General features: G+C 38.4%; 1 protein-coding gene across 11 annotated transcripts in view; it reads left to right on the top strand.

Moving 5' to 3' along the window:
* rgs12b (regulator of G protein signaling 12b) overlaps nt 1-22,486 on the top strand; it is an 84,927-nt gene extending 62,441 nt beyond the window's left edge. Inside the window, exons 6-20 of one of the 11 annotated variants that reach the window (XR_003674514.1) lie at nt 2,313-2,334; nt 10,613-10,782; nt 12,357-12,449; nt 12,529-12,672; nt 12,757-12,939; nt 13,936-14,086; nt 14,173-14,267; nt 14,385-14,588; nt 16,336-16,409; nt 17,365-17,491; nt 17,616-17,712; nt 18,677-18,747; nt 19,609-19,780; nt 20,047-20,707; nt 21,407-22,486. Coding sequence is in view for 10 of the 11 variants with exons in the window: in XM_028453762.1 (XP_028309563.1) it covers nt 2,313-2,334; nt 10,613-10,782; nt 12,357-12,449; nt 12,529-12,672; nt 12,757-12,939; nt 13,936-14,086; nt 14,173-14,267; nt 14,385-14,588; nt 16,336-16,409; nt 17,365-17,491; nt 17,616-17,712; nt 18,677-18,747; nt 19,609-19,780; nt 20,047-20,636 (2,193 nt within the window). In the remaining variant the exon portion in view is untranslated. Of the gene's footprint in view, nt 1-2,312; nt 2,335-10,612; nt 10,783-12,356; nt 12,450-12,528; nt 12,673-12,756; nt 12,940-13,935; nt 14,087-14,172; nt 14,268-14,384; nt 14,589-16,335; nt 16,410-17,364; nt 17,492-17,615; nt 17,713-18,676; nt 18,748-19,608; nt 19,781-20,046 lie in introns of all 11 variants that reach the window. The other 10 variants (XM_028453790.1, XM_028453806.1, XM_028453774.1 and 7 more) reach the window with 10 other exon arrangements.
* Nucleotides 22,487-23,625: the final 1,139 nt, after the last annotated feature.

Below are 23,625 nucleotides of genomic sequence, written 5' to 3'. Positions count from 1 at the left end.
ACCCCATTTCTGCAACTTTTGAGCCAATATTGGCATTTTGAACCCTTTTTCTGTCTGGTTTTGGCCACTCTAATTTGCAACTTTTAACCAATTTCAGTTTAAAAAAAAAAAAAAAAAAAAATCCCTCCTTTTCTACTATTTTTTTTTTTTCACTTTTAACCCAATTTATTTCTGATTAAAACAAAGATTTACCATACATTCAGATAAATAAATGTGGTTATCACAGATTCATAAAACAATGGACCATCATTTTGCTGACTTTATGAGGTGCACATACTGTATATCTACTGTATGTACTATATTTTAGAAGTGCAAACCTTAGTGTAGTAATGAATGTTTTTGCTTTGAAAAGCATAAACTAGGTTGTTTTAGTAGGAAAAAAGGAAAATTATGAGCTGTTATTTCAGTCACTTTAAGTCTCAGTATTGTACATTTTTAACTGTGATAACCAACAATGACTCAAGCGTTTTGTAACTAACAAAAAATATAAAAAAATGAATAAAAGGCGTTGGCTTATCAATATAAATTCCTTTATTTACTCACTCCTCTCTATTCACCATGTAAAAACCAATTATTTTAACCTTTTTTTTGCCAGAACGCCTGACAAAACTATATTCTCTTTTTGACATAATGTTTATTATACTACAATTACCAGTGTAAATAACCCATTACTTACAAAGTATTGACTTATGACTTAAATAAAACTAAAATGAACCAAAACCTGATATTTAGACAAAAATGTTCCTGAACATACATTTATGAAATGTTATTCAAACCATCCAATCAAAACCTCTCAAATATAAGCTCCACCTTATTTCCAGCTAAAAACAGCGTTATGTTCTCTAAAGAACAAGTGTCAAGTGATCTGTGAAGCTAAACATATTTTGCAAACCAACATGAACCAGTTTAGCCAAGAAAGAAAATCGTCCACTGTCCTTAATTTTAACACACACACACACACACACACACACACACACACACACACACACACACACACACACACACACACACACACACAGTATATCTGAGGAGTGAGCTTATCACCTGTTCTTTTAATGGTTTATCTGTATTTTCTTCATTTTTTTTTTTTTCCAAGTTTAGTAAACTTTCTGATGCACACACAATGCAATCTGCATGTGTGTAATTAAGTATGAGTTTCTTGTTCCTATTACTTTTAATCTTTCCTCTACACCAGTGGTTCTCAAACTTTTTTGGCTCTAGTACCCCCTTTCTCTCATTTCTGAATCCAAGTACCCCCTATGTCTGATGACAACATTTTGCTCAGAATACTATGAAAAAACAACTGTAGAGCATAATGATGGAATGAATGGAAATAATTTAATTTAGTAAATAAGTGAAATGAAACAGTATTTGATGTGTCCTGAATAGATTTATTTCTATAGTTTTCATCATTTTCTGTTATCTCCCGTCTGGTGTGGAACCAGGACTGACCCTTGTGTTTTCAGTTCATGTTCTAATCAAGATAATTTCCATCATTGTCATCATGATAATCATTTTAACTAGAAATAAACATTATGAAACCCCATATATTTGAATGTTTTCATTTGTTAATTCTCAATGTAGTACCATTGTGTGTACCCCTAGGGATACATGTACCTCCATTTCAGAAACACTGCTCTACATTGTGTGACAAAAAAACAACTGGAAACTAAGGCTAGCACATTAAAAAAATCAAATGAAGAGAGGATTTCTGATCCTGGACAAGCCCCCAATATGTTACAACTCTGGCTTGAAGGGCTGAATTTCTATAAGGCAACACAAACAAGTTAGGAGTATGGTTAAATACTATTAAATACCTGGCCACACCTGTAGGGAAACAGGTAATTAGGGCTTCAAATACCGTAGCTGCAAAGAGAGAAACTAAAAGGAAAACTAAAGAACTTTAGCCCGTAACAGTGTGTGTGTGTGTAAATGAACTTATCTTAATATAGCTCTTTATACCAAACCAAACTATCAGTATGTGTGTTGGGTGCTTACACACGCACGCACGCACACACACGCACACACACACACACACACACACACACAAACTCTCCAATGAGCATTTCTTGCCGAGCCAGCACAGCCAGTTCAGACATTTCCGCCCACTCAGAAGAACAATATGTGTGGGCGCTAACCTGAGTGTGTCATGATGTTAGTGTGTGTTTTATCGGGATTGGCCGTCTGGGTCTCCATGTGGAGAACAAGCACAGGCAGATCCTTCTTGGCCTTCAGAGACTCTGTGAGCTTGTCTGTATCGGGTTAGATGAGGAATAAAGTCCTAATTCATGTCTTTTTGTTTTTCCTCACAGTCTGCTGCCGTCTCTGATGGAGGTGAGTGCATTTTTTTTAATCTTATATATCATCAACATGCAGGCTTCTTGATTCATCTCTTGGGTTTTGTTACCAAAAAATACAAGTGGCTTTTTTAGGGTTTAGGATGAAATATGTGTTCCAAAATGGAACTGCTGACTTACATTCACCAATAGTTGTAGACAAGCATTGCCACCACATTCCTCACTTATGATTGCTTCGATGTTGCAGTAAACACACAAACCATTCAGATAATTGTCAGATAATTCCCTTTAAAAAGGTAACACAAAGTGGATTTAATGGAATAAGAGAGAGGATATATGTTTGTTTTTGTAGATGCATTAAAATTGAATGTAGAATGTAGAAAAGGACCAATAGGTTACATGGGGACAGTTGGTACCAAGTAATTAGGAGAAATGTTGAGTGTTAACTTTTACACTGGTGTAAAATCTTTTTCTCTTGTTGTATATCATCACAATCTCAATGAAAGTACTTTGATTTTTATTCTGATCTGTTATTGGCCAAGAAGTTATTGTAACAAACATTTATCATCATTAGGGCTGGGATAAACGATTATTTTTTTAAACGATTAATCTAGCGTATGTTTTTTTTTTTTGATGCATCGATTAATCTAAAGATTCATTTTTCCACTTCGATTATCGATTATCTCCCCATTGATTGACTAAAAGTAATTTATACATGTTTTTTAACATATCTCAAATGAAAAAAAGGAAAAAAAAACATGAATTCCTTCACATTGGAATATGTTTATTGCTCTTCAACTCAAAATTCCAAAATAAAGTTCAAAGAAGAATATAAAAGTATAAAATAATGCATTCAGAGTCAGAGGTAGCATTCATTAAAAAATCAAAAGGCAGTGGGAGCCGGCAGCCTGTCATTGTGTCCTTCCTCAACCAATAGAATTTAAGATTTATGTTGAAAACGCACAGGCTTAGCTTACTGAGAAAAGTGCATCTTTTAATTCGTCATTTACATGAAAATAACAACAACAACAAAGTAATTCACTCTACCACTCACATTTTTCTTAAACTCAAAATTCCAAATGCAAATACAGAAAGTGCTTTTCCAACAAAAAATAAACGTTCTTTTTACCTTAAGAAGTGTGCGTGTGCTGCTGTTGCTGCCACAGCGGATGTTTCCTCCTTGTCGCGTCAACGCGCTGCACTTGTGAAACTCGGAGGAGCCACTCACGTTTGTTATTCTCCGGTGCTGCCATCTTTGTTTTGGTTTGACGACGCATCGGTGTGCATAATTTGTGTCGACGTCCTCGATTAGGTCGAAGCGTTGTCCCGGCCCCAATCCCCAAACAATGATCACTGATCATGACCATCAATCAATTATCTAAGCAATGTAAAGAAGTTTGTCTGCACCGATGAAAAGGTTTTTTTTAAGCAGATGCAATCATTTTAATTTGTATATGAGGCCTAAGAGAGAAATTAAATCTCCTCGCTAAATATAAATACCTGAAGTTCCTGAAGAGAAACAAACGCTTTCAGATTTTTTCAACTGTACCCGTGTATAACCTTGTCCTCCCTCATCGGTTCTGCCTACTTAGTATAAACATGGGTCAGTTTGCCATTGAGGAACAATGACCCTGAAGCCTTCGTGGTGGACCCCCACAAAGGCTTTTCTTACCCCAACTCCACCAAGCAGTAAAAAAAAATGGCAATTTTGAACTGTGGTGGATTATTAGCTAAGGATTTCCCAATCCAATATTGATATCTGATATCGGTACGAGTATTGGATTATGTCGGCCTGCATCTAAAATATTCATTATGAGCACTCCAACAAATATTTTGTCTTCATAGGATTTATTGAGATCTTTTTTCAGGTTCTTCTCATTGATTTTTTATTTATACAAATAAATTGTAGAATTGCAGTATTTTTGTCCTCTAATCGCTGCAAGAGATTTTTAGTGTATGTAATTTATACAATTAGTTTTTAGATTGTATCATTAATGTGGGCGTTTATGAACACCAGCAATCTACTGGATATGAAATGTCTATAAATAAGGATTTTTAATATAAACTTGTGAAATAAATGTACTAGAGCAAACTCATTGATCCTCTAGGATTGTTTTTGATGACAGTGTGTTTGTATTGTGCTGTTTTGAATCAATAACACAACTTTGTGTTCATATTGAGCTCATACACGCACGCACGCACGCACACACACACACACACACACACACACACACACACACTCAGGGTATGGATGTCTTTATATGCTCGTTATTGCACAGGTGCACGTTTATGTTCATGTGTTTGCATTTTTATAAGTTTGTGTGATTGACTGTAAAGGTTTCAGTAGCTTCAGTGGTGACCTTCCATAACTGCTTAACAATACCTGCTCTCTCTGTGTGTGTGTGTGTGTGTGTGTGTGTGTGTGTGTGTGTGTGTGTGTGTGTGTGTGTGTGTTGTGTGTGTGTGTGTGTGTGTGTGTGTGTGTGTGTGTGTGTGTGTGTGTGTGTTGTGTGTGTGTGTGTGTGTGTGTGTGTGTGTGTTGTGTGTGTGTGTGTGTGTGTGTGTGTGTGTGTGTTTCTCTGCTCTGAATTATTCATCCTACTGAGGCCTGTGTTCACTTGTATCACTTACCTGGCAGGTAGCTGGGAGTGTGTGTGTGCGTGTGACAGAGGGGCGCGGCGTGTTGTGTGTGTATCTCTTTCTTGGACTGTGCATGTCAGCCTGTTTGAGTAGGTAAATATGGATGGAGGGGCTTGGTTACCCCTTAGGAATCGCTACCTTCCCCGCTGGCATCACACAGGCTCCTACCAGTTGTATCCAGGTGAGGTTAAAGTGTGTTTTCTCCCACAGAGGACAGCTGTAGTGTTTCACATTGTTGGAGATCTCAGAGGAAGAAGCCTTTATCTCAGTATGGAAAGTATATTTTGGAATGGAAAAACAGATGAGCTTGTTTTTTAAAGGAGTTGTTTCTTGTTGGTTTATTAAAAGTTTCCTTGATGCTTTGCTTTGGCCTTGCAAGAAAAATGATGGTGTAGGCCAGTGTTTTTCAACTTTGGGGTCAGGACCCCATGTGGGGTCGCCTGAAATGTCGAGTAATTGATAAAAAAAAAAATAAAGCAATTGCTGATTAGGAATACATTTTTGATTTTTTTTTTTTTTTTTAGCTATTATTTTCTTTCAAATTAAAACACACAATCTTAAACAACTGTATTCTATACTTTCACTTTGTAAAATATAAATCTAGGTAGCAATACTAAGAAAATGCAGTTAAAAGAATATCTGAGCTCGCACAACTTGTCACTAATCCTGATTTCTCTTTCACTGCTTGATATTTAATTAAATGGACGCCATCAGGCAAGGTTTGCATGAATATTATGATGGAATATAAAAATAGAAATACTTTGAAATCTTGTAGAGGACTATAATATAACTAAAATAAGGTAGAAAAGAAATTTGAATAGATTTTAAGTTATTTTAAAGATTTTTGTTAAAAACAGCAGTCGTGGCCAGACCGTCGCACCAGATATTTGGATATTTTGAATAACAGAATACAGTAAATTCCAGAAGTAATTTAGTAAGTAACATAAAAAAAATAAAATAAAAAGTGAGCGCATGTATACTACGTTAATACTTTTCATCCATTTAAACCTTTTTTTAACTAAAATAAATGCATTTGGATGGAATATTTAGGTGTCGAGTTATTTACCTAACACATTATAACAAACATGATCGAAAAAGGAATTCTAGAAAAAAATGTCTCTATGGGGTCACGATCCAAAAAAGGTTGGGAACCACTGGATTGGGTTTGTTTTTTTTTAGTAGAAATATTGATACTTTAATTGTGTTATGTTGCTAAATTAGAAAAAAAAAATGTTCCTTTAAAAGCTTCTATGGGTCAATCTTCAGCCTTCTGCAGCCACGTTGTTATCCGTATCATGTGACATCAAACTTTCAGAAGAAAATTTGAACACAAAAGTACTTTTTTGCTAAATTTACTTTTCAAAGTACTCAACTACGGGTGCAACGGGACGGAAAATGTCAGTGGGAATTTAAGGCTGCACTACCTGATTATTGAACCATGACAGAGGGACATGGCTGAATTTGAACCGTAAATTCCGTCCCCCACTCTGATAATCCCTCCCAGTCTCCTCCTCTCACGGAAGTGCACAAAATTGCGCATGAGAGCTGAACATGCACTACTAGTAAAACACGTTGCCACGCAAAAGGATGCACACAAAATATGGGAAAATGGAACATTAGATTACCTGTCTAGAAGGAAAACAGCCACTTGTGTGTCCAAACTTAGTCAAAGACTGAAAAAAAGTTTGCACTGTGCACGTGTTTCACTATATGTCGCAGCAGCCAATGATGAGGCTCCTTTGTGGGCTCTGCTCCTCCCTCCTTTCTCTAAATCCTGTGATTGGAGCTGGAGGGGGTGACCGCCAAGACTTTGTCTTCCGGGGTTTTATTAACCAAAATAATTAATTATAAGGCACAGGCAGACATACCATTTGCTGACAATGATGCTAACAATATATATATTTTTTTTAAATTAAAGAAAATAAATCAAGTACCCCAGCTTTAAGCTTGGGAATTTTGGGAATATTCAAAAATAGACCCTTTTCATGGGATTTTTTTTTTTACTGGAATCAATCAGAAATTGGGAGTAATTTTACATAACATTCATGCAAAAATAATACAAATAAAGAAACACAACATTTTAACAGATTTATTCAGAAGTAGAACTTTATAATTATTCAAGTTTTGTAAGCATCTTGTTTTTTAAGACTTGCAGAAAGTAATACGCTCTTAAACATCACAAATGTGTTTTCCACTCAATACCTTTAATAAGCGGCATTAATACCAATAAGTGCTCTTAAAGCACAAACGGTGCAGTGTTTATTTTAACTTATATTATTTAATTGAACAATCAATTCTTTCACAACAAAAACATCAGTGGAGTCAAATATTACTCATTTGTCTGTCCACTTATTAGAAAATTATATAAAATGACACCGCTTTAAAAACAAAAAACTCCTGCTCAAACCTTTTCAGAAAATGACATTCATACAAATACCGGTATACATGCATGAAATCTGGTTGTTAAAGTAGAAATGATGCTATAATATTATAATTATAATTGTTAAGAATTATAATTCCCATGGAAAGTTTACAACTTTAAGAATTCCTGTCATTTTGCTATCGTACACAGTACATTTACTTGATGATTTCTATAAGAACTTTAGAGTTTTTTTTTAAACACTACACAGTCTTAAAGGGTCATTAAGTTTTGGTTCTTGTGCTGTTAACCGATGTTTCAATGAAAGACATAAACCTATGTATCAACTATAATGAAGATCTAACAATGAAGACAATCATTTAATTGATATTTGATAAATGGATGAAAACAAGACCGCATAGGATCAGCCTGTTCAATGTTTTGCTTTGCTGTTTTTGTTTCTGATGATATATTGTTCCATTGATTTTAGTTTTTGTCTTTTCCCCCTTTTTTGTTTTTTTCATTTTGTCTTTTCTGGAGAAATTAGTTTGACATGAACTGATGTACATTGGTATCACATTGTACATCTTGATGTATTTGGAGTTTGATTGTAAGCAGTTATTGTTGTTTGAAGATAATTTGATTCATTTGTTTAATCTCATTTTATTTGGTAAAAAAATTAAGATTTTTTTTAAAAAGAAGAGGAAATCAGTTTTGTCAGAATAACAAAATGAAACTTGAGTCCTGAGATTCTTCCAGGGTTTTAGGAATGGAGCCCTCGCCACAGCTTGGTAATGAGGTTGTTATGGTCTTTAGTTTGAACGCAACTATGTGTTATTTTTATTGCTGTGGTAGCATTGGAGTGTTCCCTGTATGGTTGCTAAACTGGAGACCATGGTGTGGTGGAGGCAATGATGGAGATGAAATAATCTCTGGGGTTTGTCAGTGTGTTAAAGCAGAACTAAGTAAGTTTTTCACCTTAATAAATCCTTCTTGTAGTCTCTTTGAGGGTAATGCAAGTGTTTATGGCCTGAAAACCGCACTTGCAACTTTTATGCTTCTGATGCGGTGGCAAGACGTACTGCTGTACGGCAGCCAATACAAACTAATGCTAGATTATGACCAGCCCTGTGGCTGCACACGGGTGTCTACAAATTCACTTTTCTCTAACTTATATCATGGCGGAGCCAGCAAAAAAAGACAGAAGACCTTTGTCTAAGGAACGGAGCAACTCCATGCAGTGACAGCTCAGCAGCAACACACAGCAATCACACACACTGTCGTCGTGGCAACAGACACGCACGCACACACTCGCAATCCAGCACTCCATCAGGCAGCGCACACACAAATATCCCTCCATCCATCCATTCAGCTTTGCCAGCACACAAACAAACATTCATTTATTTTACTTGTCTCTCTTCCTCATACTGTTCACATGGTCACATGGGACTATATGTGTGAAATCACCCTTAGTGTCGCTGTTGTATTAGGATTTTTCAGTGATCGGTTGCTACCGTCTTGGGAGAGCAAAGGTGCACATGTAGCTGTGGGGTGGGGCAGGCGGCGGGGGGTGCGGAGTTTTTACAACAGTGACATAACCAAAAGGGACCTTTAGGGGGAGCGCTTAGCGCAAGTTACTTAGTTCTGCTTTAAATGGGGACCTTGTCATATGTGCAAACTTTCTGTTGCATTTGGCGTGAATAGATTCTACCTGCAGTGCAAGTTATGAGCAAGGCTCGATGAATGGATGCATGAAATAAAGGAAGAATCTTCAAGCCCCAACTTAGATTTGTTTAATGATTTGTTGACTCCTAAAGGAACTATTAGCAGCGAATACAAAGTTTATTGGTTATATAGGTTGAACGTTAAATCCCAGGCTGTCTGTCCGTCTGTGTCTGTGTGTTAGAGGGCATGGCTGCGTCTGTAAACAATGATGTGCAAATGTGTGCGTGAATGGATGAATGTGGATAACATTGTAAAGTGCTGTTTATGGAGTGAAAAAAGCATATCAAGTATATTATTGTGCAGAGTTGTGTAATGTCAGCTGTCCTTTAGGATCTGTCTCACTCCCACACTCTGTCCATTAGTCACTTGTTCCGTGACTCAGGGTTGTCTCAGGTTTAGTGTCTCAGGGGTGGGCAGCCTTCATTACTGGCTGATGTAAGGTTATTGTTTGCACAAAAACAATAAGCCGAGGGCAGGACATTTTTTTTCTAAGTATACATTTAACCGTTTCAAAAAGGAAGTGTGAAACCAGTCTCATTAAAGGGTAACTAAACCCTAAAACCACTTTCTTTTGCTGAAAACTAATGTTTTTGGGTATTAAAGCTGCAGTATGTAATTTATTTCTTTTTGCTTTGTTTTGGTCAAAGATCAATACTAAGCTTTGAGCACATTGTAATTCATAGTGTTCTGAGAGGACTCTGGACCTCTGCTTTTTCTCTTGGCTCTGTATTTGAGCTTTTGAAATCTAGGAGCGTGGCGCTGCTTTTCAGCCAATCAGTGATCCTTCTACAAAAGGACTGGTCCATGGGGTGTTTTGAGCATTACTGCTGTGTGACCTATTGGTAGTAAAAGTACAATGGTGGACCTTCCAGCAGGAGAAGTCCCCATCGCGCCATTGGACACAACAGTTAGACGGCAAAACAAGCGTAAAAAGGAAGATTGATGCGGTGAAACAACAGCCTAAAGGCAGAAATATATTCAGGCAGAATAGACTCCATCTAGGTGCGTGCGTACTCAAAGTGGACATTTATGACCGTGCGCAGTGCATCCCACACACTGGTTTAAGAGGGAGACTGATAACAGACGGGATAAATTGCATGTAAACCTAAGAGAAGTGTATCTAAGGTGGAGAAAACATCTGTAATTTATAATTTGTTGTCTGGATGCGGAGTGGTGTGGTTCTGCTCTGACCTGTAGCTGAGATCTTTGTGGACAATAACTACAGAGTGATATGTGTTTTCATGTCAGAGTCTCTAAAAAGTCCAAACATTTGTCACTAGTCGCTTTGGAGAAAAAAGTTGCGAAGAGCTCCACATTTTTTTTTACATACTGCAGCTTTTATAAATTGTTCAGAAGAAGTAATTGTATCTGAACAGTGGTCCAAGTGTGTGACACTCACTCCAGGTTTGTGCTCCATTCATCTGCAGTAAACCCCCCTCTAGCTTCTCTGTTTGCAGGTTAACGACTTTGATGCACTGTAATAAATGTGCAGGAATGAAAACTATGTTGCATCTTCATTTTTTAACCCCATTGATCCAGCTCTGACGTGTCTCTCACTGCTCCTTCGGTGTTTTGGTTTGTGTGACTGTAGAACTGAACAGTGTGGAGCTGCAGGGCTGCAGCAGTGACAACAGTCTGAACAGTAATGCCAGTCTACCCAGTGTCCAGAGCCACCGGCGCCACACCGAGAGGAGAGTGGCCAGCTGGGCCGTGTGCTTCGAGAGACTGCTGCAGGACCCCGTAGGAGTCCGATACTTCTCGGTACTGTGAGATTTGTTATTTTTCGTTTTCACTGGAAGCCAAAACGAGCCAATTATAGATTTGGATTTAATGTTTGTCAGTGTTTGTTTCCTTAATGTCGGTGAAGAATAAAAAGCACACCACAGCATATTAACCATTCCCTGCCCCTTTATACAGAAACAGTAGGTACAACATCATAGTTTTATACTGTTTTTAATCTTATAGATTTTTTTTTAATTTCAGTTTATTGTTTAACATTTCTTAGGCGAGGCAAATTTATTTGTATAGCGCATTTCATACACAAGGCAACTCAATGTGCTTTACATGATCAAAAAGTGCAACAGAAATCATTCAACAGCTTAAAATCAATAAGAACATTAAAGTCGGCAACAAAAAAAAAACATTTAAAAAAGTGCCTTTAACTTTGATTTAAAAATGTTCACGTGATGCTGACTTCAGCTCTGCTGGCAGTTTGTTCCACTTCTTTGCAGCATAACAACTAAAAGCAGCATCACCATGTTTACTGTGAGCTCTTTGCTATCTGACCTGTGTTCGTAGATTTGAGACCTTTAAGATGTTTTTGTGGATTATCAAGTCCACCAAAAATAGAAAATGAATATAATGAATCACATTTAGCATAAATTATAAAAAAAGATCAGTATTGTAGTAATGCATTGTAAGAAATGTGTATTACAAAGGTTAAAAGTTTCTTAACTTTTAACCTTTGCCTTGCCTTGAAGCTGCTCAGGACTATCGTACTTTAATCAAAGACATAATGTAGGCTTCATAGATCAATAAATTGAATATAATTTCCTCAAAATAGTATGTAAAAGGTTAAAATTATTGCTTGAAAGTTTATTTTCATCTACACTTAGCTTTGCTATGGCTCGTTAAATTGCTGCTAACGTTAGCTGCTAATGTTAACTGGGTGCTTTCCACAGAATCACAGAAATCACAACGTTTATGCATCCGTCTATAGGACTCCACATCCCACAATGCAGTGTGCTTAACTTTTCCGACAATGTCAATAAGAGATTGTTTTTCAGTGGAGATGAAAAACAAACTTTTCACCGGCAGTTTTAACCTTTTACAACTGTTTTCTCGAGCAAATGATCTTAAATTTATTGAGCTCTGAGGCAACAGTATGTCCTTATCTCAGGGTTCTTGACTTTGGGTTCAGGACCCCATTTGGGGTTGCGAGCCACTAGGAGATGTCTTCAAGAAACAGAATATTTTTCGAACAATTGAGTGCATTTCTGCTTATGTTTACTCTTTTTCAGCAACTACACCAAACTTGCCATATTTTAACCTACTTTTTTACTTTTTCTTGCTATAGTTTTGTTCTTTTTAATGCATTTTTGCTAGATTACTCCCATTTCTGTCACTTTTCCACCTTTATTTTGGGGGTCGCAGGCTGAAAAGGTTGAGAACCACTGTTTTATCTAATAAAAACACACATGAATGTCTCCAGCAGCTTTACTTACCAGTTTTTTAAAAGGCTGACAATTGTTTTCTCAAATCTTTGTGCGTATTCAACCATGTTGTCATGTTAGTCGTCCTTATTTACATATTCCTCCTGCCTTTTCTGAGTGCAGGAGTTTCTGAAGAAAGAGTTCAGTGAGGAGAACATATTGTTCTGGCAGGCATGCGAGTTCTTCAGCCACATCCCTGAGAATGACAACAAGCAGGTAACAAATCATGCAAGATGTTCAGTTAGAAATAATATACACCTGAGACAAAGGTCAAGCCTCTTTTGATCTTCTCCAGCTCTCGCAGCGAGCCAGGGAAATCTACAACAGCTTCCTCTCCAGCAAAGCCACCACACCGGTCAACATAGACAGCCAAGCTCAGCTCGCTGACGACATCCTCAACGCCCCCAAACCACACATGTTTAAAGAGCAGCAGCTGCAGGTATTCAACCTCATTCTTCTTATTTTAATTTAAAGTGGTCTTTTCACCGTCTGTGACCTTTTCGGGATCTTTCTCTCTTTTTAGATCTTCAACTTAATGAAGTTTGACAGCTACACGCGGTTCCTCAAGTCTTTGCTGTATCAGGAATGTATGTTAGCGGAGGTGGAGGGCAGGCCATTGCCAGACCCTTACCACATTCCCAGCAGCCCCACTTCCAAACACAGCACCACCGGCTCCGACCGATCCAACCTTTCCACACCCAAGAAGGTAACGCTAACACCTCCGCATGCAAATGTTTAAAGGATTTCTATTAACGATGTAACGATTCGTCCATTAGATCGATGAATCCATTTATATTCCTACGATCCATCTACATCGATCTGTGCTCGGCAAATTAGCCTTCCGGATGACATTAATCGATCTAAAATTGTTTTAAAAGGTAATCCATCAATTGTATCGATAAGTTTTAATCACGGCAGACTTTTGAATGCGTTTAAAAGCTTTTTTAATATTAAAAACATTATGACCAGCAGACCCCAAACAAAACAGAGAAGCTGGCGAAGGAGAAATTTATCAATAATTCACCTTTGGGGTCTAGTGTGTGGAAACACTTTGGCTTTAGCACACACAGAGATATTCTAAAGGAGTCGCCCACTGTAGCAGCAGCACATGTAGCGTTAGCTCGTTAGCATTAGCTCTGCAGAAGATGCAGGCTCACTATCAAATGAAAAGTATCAGGTTCAACCACTGCTTATTTAACCTGAACAGATCCCAGTTGCATCATTTTTGTTATTAATTTTATATCATTTTGATGTTCAAAAAACAAGCAGAAGAGTCGGGTAAAATGAATATGTATTTTTATTGAAAATGAGAGCAGAAAAGTTAACATAACATAACTCAAGTGTTGGTTGGACTTTATTCAAATAAAATGTAAATACATTTGTTATTAAATGTTGTTTACTTGTTTGTTTATGTGCATAATGCATTTATAGATGATTCCCTCACAAAGAAACATTAGGAATCTATGAAACCTCACTTGTACTGTCCAACAAGTGTGACTGAAAACAATCCCTGAATACTGAATACTTTTTGGCTAAAATGTCACTGAATCGTTTGGGATCGAATCGTTCTAATTTAACCAATATCATCCTTGAATCAAATCGGCAACAACAAATCGTGATTCAAATTGAATCGTTGCTAAAACGAATCGTTACAGCCCTAATTTATGGATGTTTGTTTTGAATAATTGTGTTTGTGTTGAAGGAGGACAAGAAGAGCAAGTCCGGTCGATCCTTAAACGACGAAAGTCGGGAGGATTCAGGGGATCGGAAGAAAAGCATGTTCTTCTCCTGGTCTCGAAACAGGAGCTTTGGCAAAGGCCCCAAGAAGCGAGAGCTGACCGACTTCAACTACAGTCAGTAGATTCTTATTGTTGTTTTTATTTATTCTAAAGCCTTCTTCACTTTAGAGGCTTCTGATGAGAGCATTACTGTTTTTCAGACTTCTCTGGCAGTAATGGGCGACGCGAGTCTCAGGGCTCGTTATCCTCAGGGGCCAGTTTGGAGTTGGGAACATCGGGATCGGGGAAAAATGAGGTCAGTCCAATATGAGGGATTTGAAAAAAAATGCCACTGATTTCAGCACTTAGCAGCTTTTTCTCCATCCCCAATCCAATCCTATGTGTTGAGTTTTTATTTTGCTTTCTCTTACAGGGTGATGTTTCTCACAGTGCAGCCACTGAGCGAGGAGGAGGCAGCGCCCCCTTGAGGCAGTGTAATATAAATTTGCCGGATGGCTCGTGCTGTTCTGTGCCACTGAGGGCTGGAGTGTCCATCAGAGATCTGCTGCTGGGCCTCTGTGAGAAGCTCTGCATCAACCTGGCTGCTATAGACCTGTTTCTGGTTGGAGGAGAGAAGGTGCAACAAACCCTCACAAAACGTCATCTGGAATAATCAGACTTAGAATCACAATCCTTTTTATTTTTCATTGCACAAGAAAAGCACAATCAGGGCAAAATGTAGAAAAAATTGTGCAAAAGTCGTAGGCAATAAGATAAAGAAGTGTGTGTGTGTGTTTGTGTGTGTGTGTATATATATATATATATATATATATATATATATATATATATATATATGAAAAGAAAGGGGTAGCATGGACATGGATATTGACATATGAAACAAATAAATATTGCATAGTGAAAACAGAGTTTAACAGCTGTATAATGCCGTTACAGCTGATTGGTCAGCCATTTAGTGTAGTTAGGTCAGAATGAAGGGTACATATGGGACAAGTTACTAGTAAATCATAAGCAAACACACATTGAGAATTTGAGAGTTAATTAGGAGTTGACCACAAAAAAAAACATATTTATAAGGCAACTGAAGGGAGAACATGTAAACCACACATATAAACAGTTAATAAACAGGCACATAATAATAATAATAATGCATTGGATTTTATATAGCGCTTTACCATAGACACTCAATGCTTTACACTTTTTAAGGCATTATTCTTTCACTCCACACTTAGTGGTGGTAAGCTACTATTATAGCCACAGCTGCCCTGTGGCAGACTGACGGAAGTGAGGCTGCCATAGTGGGCCATCGGCCCCTCTGACCACCACCAACAGTCACTCACACACTACATTCATACTAGGCATTGTGGGTGAAGTGCCTTGCCCAAGGACATAATGGCAGATACCACTGGGGGTGACTGTCGCCCACATAAACAGCCTTGTTAAAGCTCGAAATGTAACAAGACCCGAATTATTATTAAAAAAATGTTATAAAACCCAAAATGTTACAAGTAGTCAATAATGTGACAAAATGCCGAGCCCAAAAAATGTAATAACTGTTTGTGTGTGTGTATAAATACACACACACACACATTATTACACATACGCATTTGTGTATGATACTACACTCGTACACATTAAAGTAATAAGCCATAGGTTCCCGACCTTTTTCAGGTCATGACACTATTTTGAGATCACAAATATCCAGCGACCCCAGACAAATTTTTTTTCTAGACTTTTTTTTGATCATGTTTATTAAAATGTGTTATAAATACAGCAATTATTAGTGCACAAAGCAACTCAGATATTTTTATACTGCATTTTAAATTGAAAGTTTAATTTTTGAGTACAGTTATTTGATATTTATTGTGTGTGATGCGTTGACTTGAAAAAAAAAAATAATTTAAAAAAAAATGTAAAAATGTCATTTTAAGCAGATTATTACCTAAGTTTATTCTTTTTTTATATCAATTACTTGACATTTCAGGTGACCCCACATGGGGTCCCGACCCAAGGTTGAAAGAACACTGCAAAAAGCCCTTTAATAAATTCAATAAATCATTGACTCACTATATGATATAATAAAGTTATTACAGAAAAGGGGAGAGGTGTGTATATATGTATATTTTCTTTTTTTTATAATGTATTTTAAAGCACATCTTCTTATTGTGTTCTACTTTTTGAGTTACAAATTAAATAATTAGTAGTCAATCATTACTTTGCTGTGTTTTAGTAGCTGACTCTTTCTTTGGTGTGTGTCAGCAGTATTAGGAACATAATGTGTCATTTTTCCACTAGAATGCTAAGACTATCCAAACATATCACCATAATAGTATGTGATTTTTTTTTTTTCTTTGTCTGTGTTTCAGCCACTTGTGTTGGACCAGGACTGTATGACTCTGTGCTCCAGAGATCTCCGACTAGAAAAACGCACTCTGTTCAGGTACAGTTTCACTCTATAGCTTTGATTTTGGCTTGTGATTTAAAGCTAAAGTGTTCAGACTTGGCGCTGATGTATTATGTCATCGCTCAGGGTTAGTGTTCCATCTAATCTATACAACCGCCTTCTTTGTATTGAGTGGACCAGTTTATGATCTGTGATTACTGACACCAATCCATCAGAACCAGCATTTACGACTTCAGCTTTGACAAAATGTATTAAATAAACCTCAGCGAACCACAAATCTGTTGCTTCTCACTCAGGTCTATAAAATTGCCATAAGATCAGCCGCTTAGAAGATAATATTCTGACCTCAGAATCTGGGATTTAACAATTATATATGTGTACAAATATTAACAGAGAAGACATGAGGGTTGGAATGGTTACAGTAGACTTTAAAAAGAGGACACTTGGGCTGACCTCTTTATACTCAAAGTACTCAAGGTTTTCTTGAATCTTGTAATGGAATTTTTATTTCATTACCTGGAATCCCCCCATTAGTACCAATGTCATGGTGTGAGAATGGTTGGTGGGTATTGCATTAAAAGACCTACACCACTCTACACACACACACACACACACACACACACACACACACACACACACACACACACACACACACACACACACACACACACACACACACACACACACACACACACACACACACACACACACACACACACACACACACACACGGACGGACGGACGGACGGACGGACGGACGGACGGATGATGAACTGATGATAATACCCTTTGGTCGAGGCTGAGTGTAAAAACTAAGAAAAATGTTCACTTTATACCTGATATACCACTCCAAAGTGTTACTTCTCCACAGCGTGATTAAGATTAAATCAGGGCTTGTTACATACATGGAATTTGTCCTCTGCATTTAACCCATCCCTGAGGAGCAGTGATAATAATCAAGGTTTTATCCTCTTTTTTTGTTTGTTTCCAGGCTTGATTTAGTTCCCATTAACCGTTCTGTGGGTCTGAAAGCTAAACCCACAAAACCAGTGACGGAGGTCCTCAGGCCTGTGGTGGCCAAGTATGGACTACATCTCCCTGAACTGGTGGCTCGTATCGTAAGTCTGAGTTACTGATGGGAGACTGAGTCATGTCACCTTAGTGTTAATAAACATACGTGTGTCTGTGTCTGTGTCTGTGTGTGTGTGTGTGTGTGTGTGTGTGTGTGTGTGATTGATTCAGAGTGGGGAGTCAGAGCCTTTAGATCTGGGACTGCCTATTTCCAACCTGGACGGGCTGCGAGTGGTGTTAGATGTAGCAGAAAACACTCCTGGGAAAGGTATTTGATACGTTAACACACACAGGAAGCATCTGAAAAATCATTTGAAAAATAAATGAATGAAGTAATTGATACTTTTACATCATGTAAACGGTTGATTAAAGGCTTGGTGCCTTCAGACCATTGAAGGTGTGCTGTGGTATTGGCTCAGGTTCCTCTTTGCAGCCCTGATAATAATGGTGTAGTTTATGCACAGCCGTTTCTGGCTATATGTGGACCATAAGTCCCGAGGGGGCCCCAAAATTCAAGAAATCATGGTTTTGTGTTATTGCTACCAAACTATGAGATAAATATATTTAAGCATTTAAATTATGTTTTATTTGGCATGTACAGGGTGGTTGTTTTCCTTTTATTTTTATAGTTTCTCACTTATTTTGCTCGAGTTGCTCCTTTTAACATATTTAATATAAGATAGATATAATTTGTTTAATAGATATAAGAGTTTGTGGAGCATTTTAGGGATTAGGAATCTTTTCATGTAGTTGGGGCCCTGACTAAGCTAGAAACAACTCTGGTTCTTTATTGTTTTACACATTGCAATTCTACACACACGGATCAAGTTGCAGACACATAGATTGTATTACGCACATACAAATAGTTTTGTTACAATAATGGCCTCATATTAATTCAACCAATTATAACATTTATCAACCTAGCCATTTTAAAGAGCAAAAAAAAGAAGTTTTTAAAACTTCCTAATCACCACCTGACTACAATTGTACAAGGATGTTCTGTTTTTTGGATAATGGCCTTAAAAAAATAAAATAGAATAAAAAAAACATTTAAAACTTCAAAGTAAAGACATAATGATTGAGAGTGAACTGTATTTGCTACACAGGGCTCTTCTGAGCTTTAGCTTTTTTTGTGCTTATTGTACAATCCATGCTGGATCCAGACTGTCACATGTTCAGATTGAACAATTTGCTCGATGTGTTTTGTACCTACTTTCTTTGCTCTAACTCTGCAGATAAACAGAAAATAACTCCATCCAAGAGTCATCTTCATGCGTCCACAAGCAGAAACCAGGTGTCCACAGTAAGATCTCCATTAGCTTCTCCTCTTTTAGGGGAACGTTTCATAACGCACCAAATGTCTGCACTGCCTGTTTGACCAAGTCACGCTTTTAAGTGTCTCGACCACCCGTGTCTGTTTGCAGTGTCTAATATATTCATGCGTGTCTCCGGGCTTTGTGTGTGACCCATGTTTTATGTCACACTGTTGAGGTTCCTAATGTCCCATTGTTGTGGTCTGCCTGTGGCCGAATGCATCATCAACTGCCTCCTTGTGTTGCTGCCTTTCCTCTGTTTGTAACAAAACGTCTCCTGTTGGGATAAAAAACCCAACACTGAGCTTCTTCCTGAGTAACACAACCACAAAAACTCCCGCTGCGCACTTGAAAAGCAGGACGTAGTCGCAGTAGCTGGTGGCGGGTGTAGACCTTGGGTCCGCTCTTCGGGTTCTGACCTGATGGATAACAAAGCTGGACTGAGTGTTTCCAACTTTCTTGGCTTGTAGATCCTTTTTTGAAGTTCTTTTCCTTCTTCAGGAGCAGAAATGCCCTGAGAGTCAGTGTGTAGACCTGCTGTGGTGTGTGTTACTACCAGCCTTTTTTCCGTTGATGATGCTCAGTGCAAACAGTGGACATTATGGTTCCCTAGAGTGAACATCCCCACCTGTCTTTGATCACCTATGTGTGTGTGCGTCATTGTTTATCATACACAATTGTTATCCAATAGCTTTCACTTTAATATTTTTGAACCCATTGAAAATGTCCCATTATCTTAAAAAACGCCACCGATCCCTAAAACTCATCCACGTCCCTGAAAGTAGTCCCGGTTCCCTGTTGCTGTTAATAATACTCATCAGGGCTCGCCCCACTCTCCTTGTGGCCCCCAGGGGGAGGACAGGTCATCAGGGAAAGCTGGCTCGGCCCGCCCCCGTGGGGAAAACGGCAAGGCCGGGCCCCGCCCTGACCCAAGCATCCAGCCTTTATCCAACCACTCTGTCTCTCTCCATAAGGCTGCGGAGAAAAGAAAGCAGAAAAAGATAAATATAGACGAAGCTGAAGGTAAAAAACGAACGACCTCCCTCTCTGTAGTTTCTGTAGCTGTGTTGCTGTAATCACACTAACACTTTTGGACTTTTCTGCACAAGCATTGACTGTTTTCACATGTTTTTTATACTGAATGTTGCTTTGACTTTTCTAATATTTTTTTCTAACACACATGTTGCTGCATGGTTACCAAGTTACAACAAAGGCCTTTGAGATCTGTTTTAGTGTTGTTTTAAATATCTGTGCCATGCCTAAGTGTGCAAATGTGTGTGTGTGTGTAGAGTTCTTCGACCTCATTTCCAAAGCTCAGAGCAACCGAGCCGACGACCAGCGAGGCCTGCTAAACAAAAACGACCTGCAGCTTCCCGACTTCCTGCGCCTTTCACCAGTGGCAACCAACCAGATCTCGCATCCTCCTCCCTACGAGTCCGAGCCCAGCTGCTCCACCCCCAACTCCCGAAACTCCAACAACGGCAGCGTCCCAGGGCGGCGGGGCAATAAGGCGAACTGCAGCGATAAAGGAGGAGGAGGAGGGACTCACTTGCTGAGCGCGAGTCATCAGTCCCAGAGCTTGGACTCGGCCCTGGGTAAGGATGGTGGAGTGGGGAGGAAAACTAGGGCCCCGCCTCCTTTCACTAGCGCCATCTCCCCCATCCACCCCACCCTGGTGGGCACCCAGCGGGGTCTGCTTCAGGACTCCGTCCACATGCTGGAGGAGGACACCCTCTCTGACCTGACTCTAGTGGGGGAGGGAGACCTCAACAGCCCCAGCCTGAACTACATCACCCCCTCAGCCTTACCCTGTAACCCTGCCCGACCACACCCACAAGCACAGGAGGGCCGTCCCAGTTCAGGTACCTCACCTGTGTGAGCTCTTCATACTGTTGGACTTTCACCTCTACTTCACCCGACTGGAAAACCACTGAAGTGGCTGAATGTCACATAATGCATCTTTTAGCCTATTTAACCACATCGGGAACTTTAGTTTATAATTGCAGATTTGACTTTAAAATACACACACAATTAAAAAATAAAATAAAAAAGCAGTTTATTTAAGTAGTGAAAGGAATCTTTTCTACAGTGGCTGTAAAAACCCACAACATGAAGAACACCACAACATAACACAAAACGCCCTGAGAGCTCACAGCACAGAGTGATGAACAACACAACACGAAAGCTCACAAGACAATACGAAAGCAGTTCGTTAAAAATCCACGAAGAAGAATGAGGAAAGGATCGGGCACTGACACAAACGTCAACGTCACTCTTCCTTGTGGATTTTTACCGGACTGCTTTTGTGTTGTGTTGTGTTGTGTTGTGAGCGTTCGTATTGTGTTGTGTTGCGAGCTCTCGGGGCATTTTGTGTTTTGTTGTGGAGTTCTTCATTTTGTGGTGTGTTGTGAGCTTTTACAGTCACCGTACTTTGCTACATTAACAGCAGTTTTAAAAACAAAGTATTCAGATGCAACATAAAGAGGGAAAAAACATGGATGCATTAATCTCAGACAGCTTGGTTTTCCGTTTGCAGTATTTGTGTGTGAACTCTTCATACTGTTGGACTTTCACCTCTACTTCACCTGACAAGAAAACCACTGAGTTTACTTTTGTTTTGATCTGTGGCTGAATGTCAAATAATGTCAAATAATGCATCTTCATCTCCTCCTACGTATCGGTAAGAGTGTAATGACCACATTAGAAAACTTCAGTTTATAATTGCAGATTTACCTTTAAAATATGCACAATTTAAACAATAAAATAAAAGGTATTGAAGTTCTTTGTTACATCCACAACAGTTTTAAAAACTGTATTCAGATGCAGCAAAAACAGGGGAAAAAAAATGGATGCATTAAGCTGGGACAGCTTGGTTTTCAGTTTGCAGTATTTCTGTGTGAACCTTTGAGTGGATTTGCTGTGAATTTTTCTCCTCTGTTTTTAATTTGTTTCAAAGACAAACATCAGCAGCGACCATTGCCAAAATAATTCAAGAATAAAACGAAGCACTTTAGGTAGTTAACCGTGAATCTTTCTACATTTTTATCACACTTTGACATCAGTTAGCAGGTTTTCTGTTGCTGATTTAGGTTTTTTTTTTTTTTTTTTTTTTGGCTCCTCCCAACAATCAGAACATCACACGCTGATCTGGTACTCGTGGTAAACTTATTTCATCCTGCCATGACGGGTCTGGCCACATAAATGCTAAATCCATGCTACGATGCCATGAACATGAACATGCTCCTCTGCCGCATCTGTTCCTTGATCTTTTCAAGCACATTATGTTCTGTGTCTTAACCCCAGCCCTCTTACCTCAGGCATTTCTTGTGTAAGTCGTAAAAAAACAACAGACTGTAGTGGGGTTTCATGCTTGTAATCTCGCTCTTTCATCAAATGACGTGTAGCATCCTCCGCTTCCGGTCGGTTTAGCTGTAAAATTCGACTAACTCAAACCTCCGTTTTACTGCTATGACCTGTAGGGCGTAGTTGAGGATGTCCCTTGGTTACTTTTTAAACATCAGTTACAGGTAATACATGTGTAAATAGTCTATATTGATAAATCTCTATATTGCTGTAGCCATTGTTGAACTGCAATGCAGCCGTTTTGCTCATTTGTGTGGCAAAAAAAAAGAATGAATTGTTCTCTCTTGGGTTCAGTTGACTGTACTGTCTGTAAATAGATCCAATAAATGTTTTAGAGGATGGACTCTCATTGTAGCTCCATGTAAACTGACTCTTTTTTTTTTTAAGGTTTTTAATCATTCTCTCATCAGTTTTATTCAAATCTGTTTCTAGTGTAATAATATGTGCAATAATCACTAGGACTGGGACATTTTTTTTTTTACTGATATATCCTTGTACTCAAGTAGAAGTACTGTTACTTGATTGAAATTGTACTCAAGTACAACTAAGCTATATATAAAATACTCAAGTGAAAGTAAAAAGTAGCTCAATTAGATAGTACTCAAAGTAAAAGTTACTAGTTACTTTCTCCAAATATAAATACATTTCTGAATACATTTGAAAAATAATCATAACATAATATTTTTATTTTTTTTCCCACACTTAATTCAATTCAATTCAACTTTATTTGTATAGCGCAAATTACAACAAAGTCATCTCAATGCGCTTATCAAAATATAAAATTCATAAGAAAGAAAAAACCCAACAAGATCCACATGAACAAGTATTTAGCGACAGTGGGAAGAAATCTCTGTTAGAACCAGGTTCAGAGGTGGCAGCCATCTGCGTGGACTGGTTGGGGTTAGTGGACAGAAGGACCAACAGAACAGGATAGAGAGATAGAACATCAGAGTGTCTCAGACTAGTTGAGTCGTGAACCACAGATCAGGAACTGACATCATCAGCTTCACGACCCTTGAAACAGAGCAGAGAGAGAAGGACGAGGAGAAGACACTGACTGCAGAAAAACATGATACATTATTATCAAGTCATCCTGTCTTGGCCTTGGGCCTCACTCCCAGTGGCCGAGTCAGCACTTATTATAAAGGTGACAAATCTCTTTCCGTTTATTGGTAAGCTAACAGCGACTACAATGTCTGTAAATGTGACCGTTCAAGTGGTTAGGTTACGTTATGATTCAGTCCTGTTTATGTGGACTGTAAATCATAACCAGCTACATCAGAATTTGAATCTCTTCCCATTTATTGAACCAGTAAATGCGACCGTTTACAGACGAGCCCATGTTCGCTCTAGTGGTTGGGTTCTGTTATGATTCAGTTAATGTTTTCTTCCTGTGTGTGCTCTGGGTTCAAGTTAAGTTTCAATAGTTTCATTTTCAGTAATTGTTTTTTTTTTTTTTCTTTTAAATATGTCCTATATATATATATATATATATATATATATAT

This window comes from Gouania willdenowi, chromosome 1, assembly GCF_900634775.1.
Source record: "Gouania willdenowi chromosome 1, fGouWil2.1, whole genome shotgun sequence".
Taxonomy (NCBI): domain Eukaryota; kingdom Metazoa; phylum Chordata; class Actinopteri; order Blenniiformes; family Gobiesocidae; genus Gouania; species Gouania willdenowi.
Note: the sequence above shows the minus strand (reverse complement) of the source record. Positions and strands in the feature narration are given on the sequence as shown.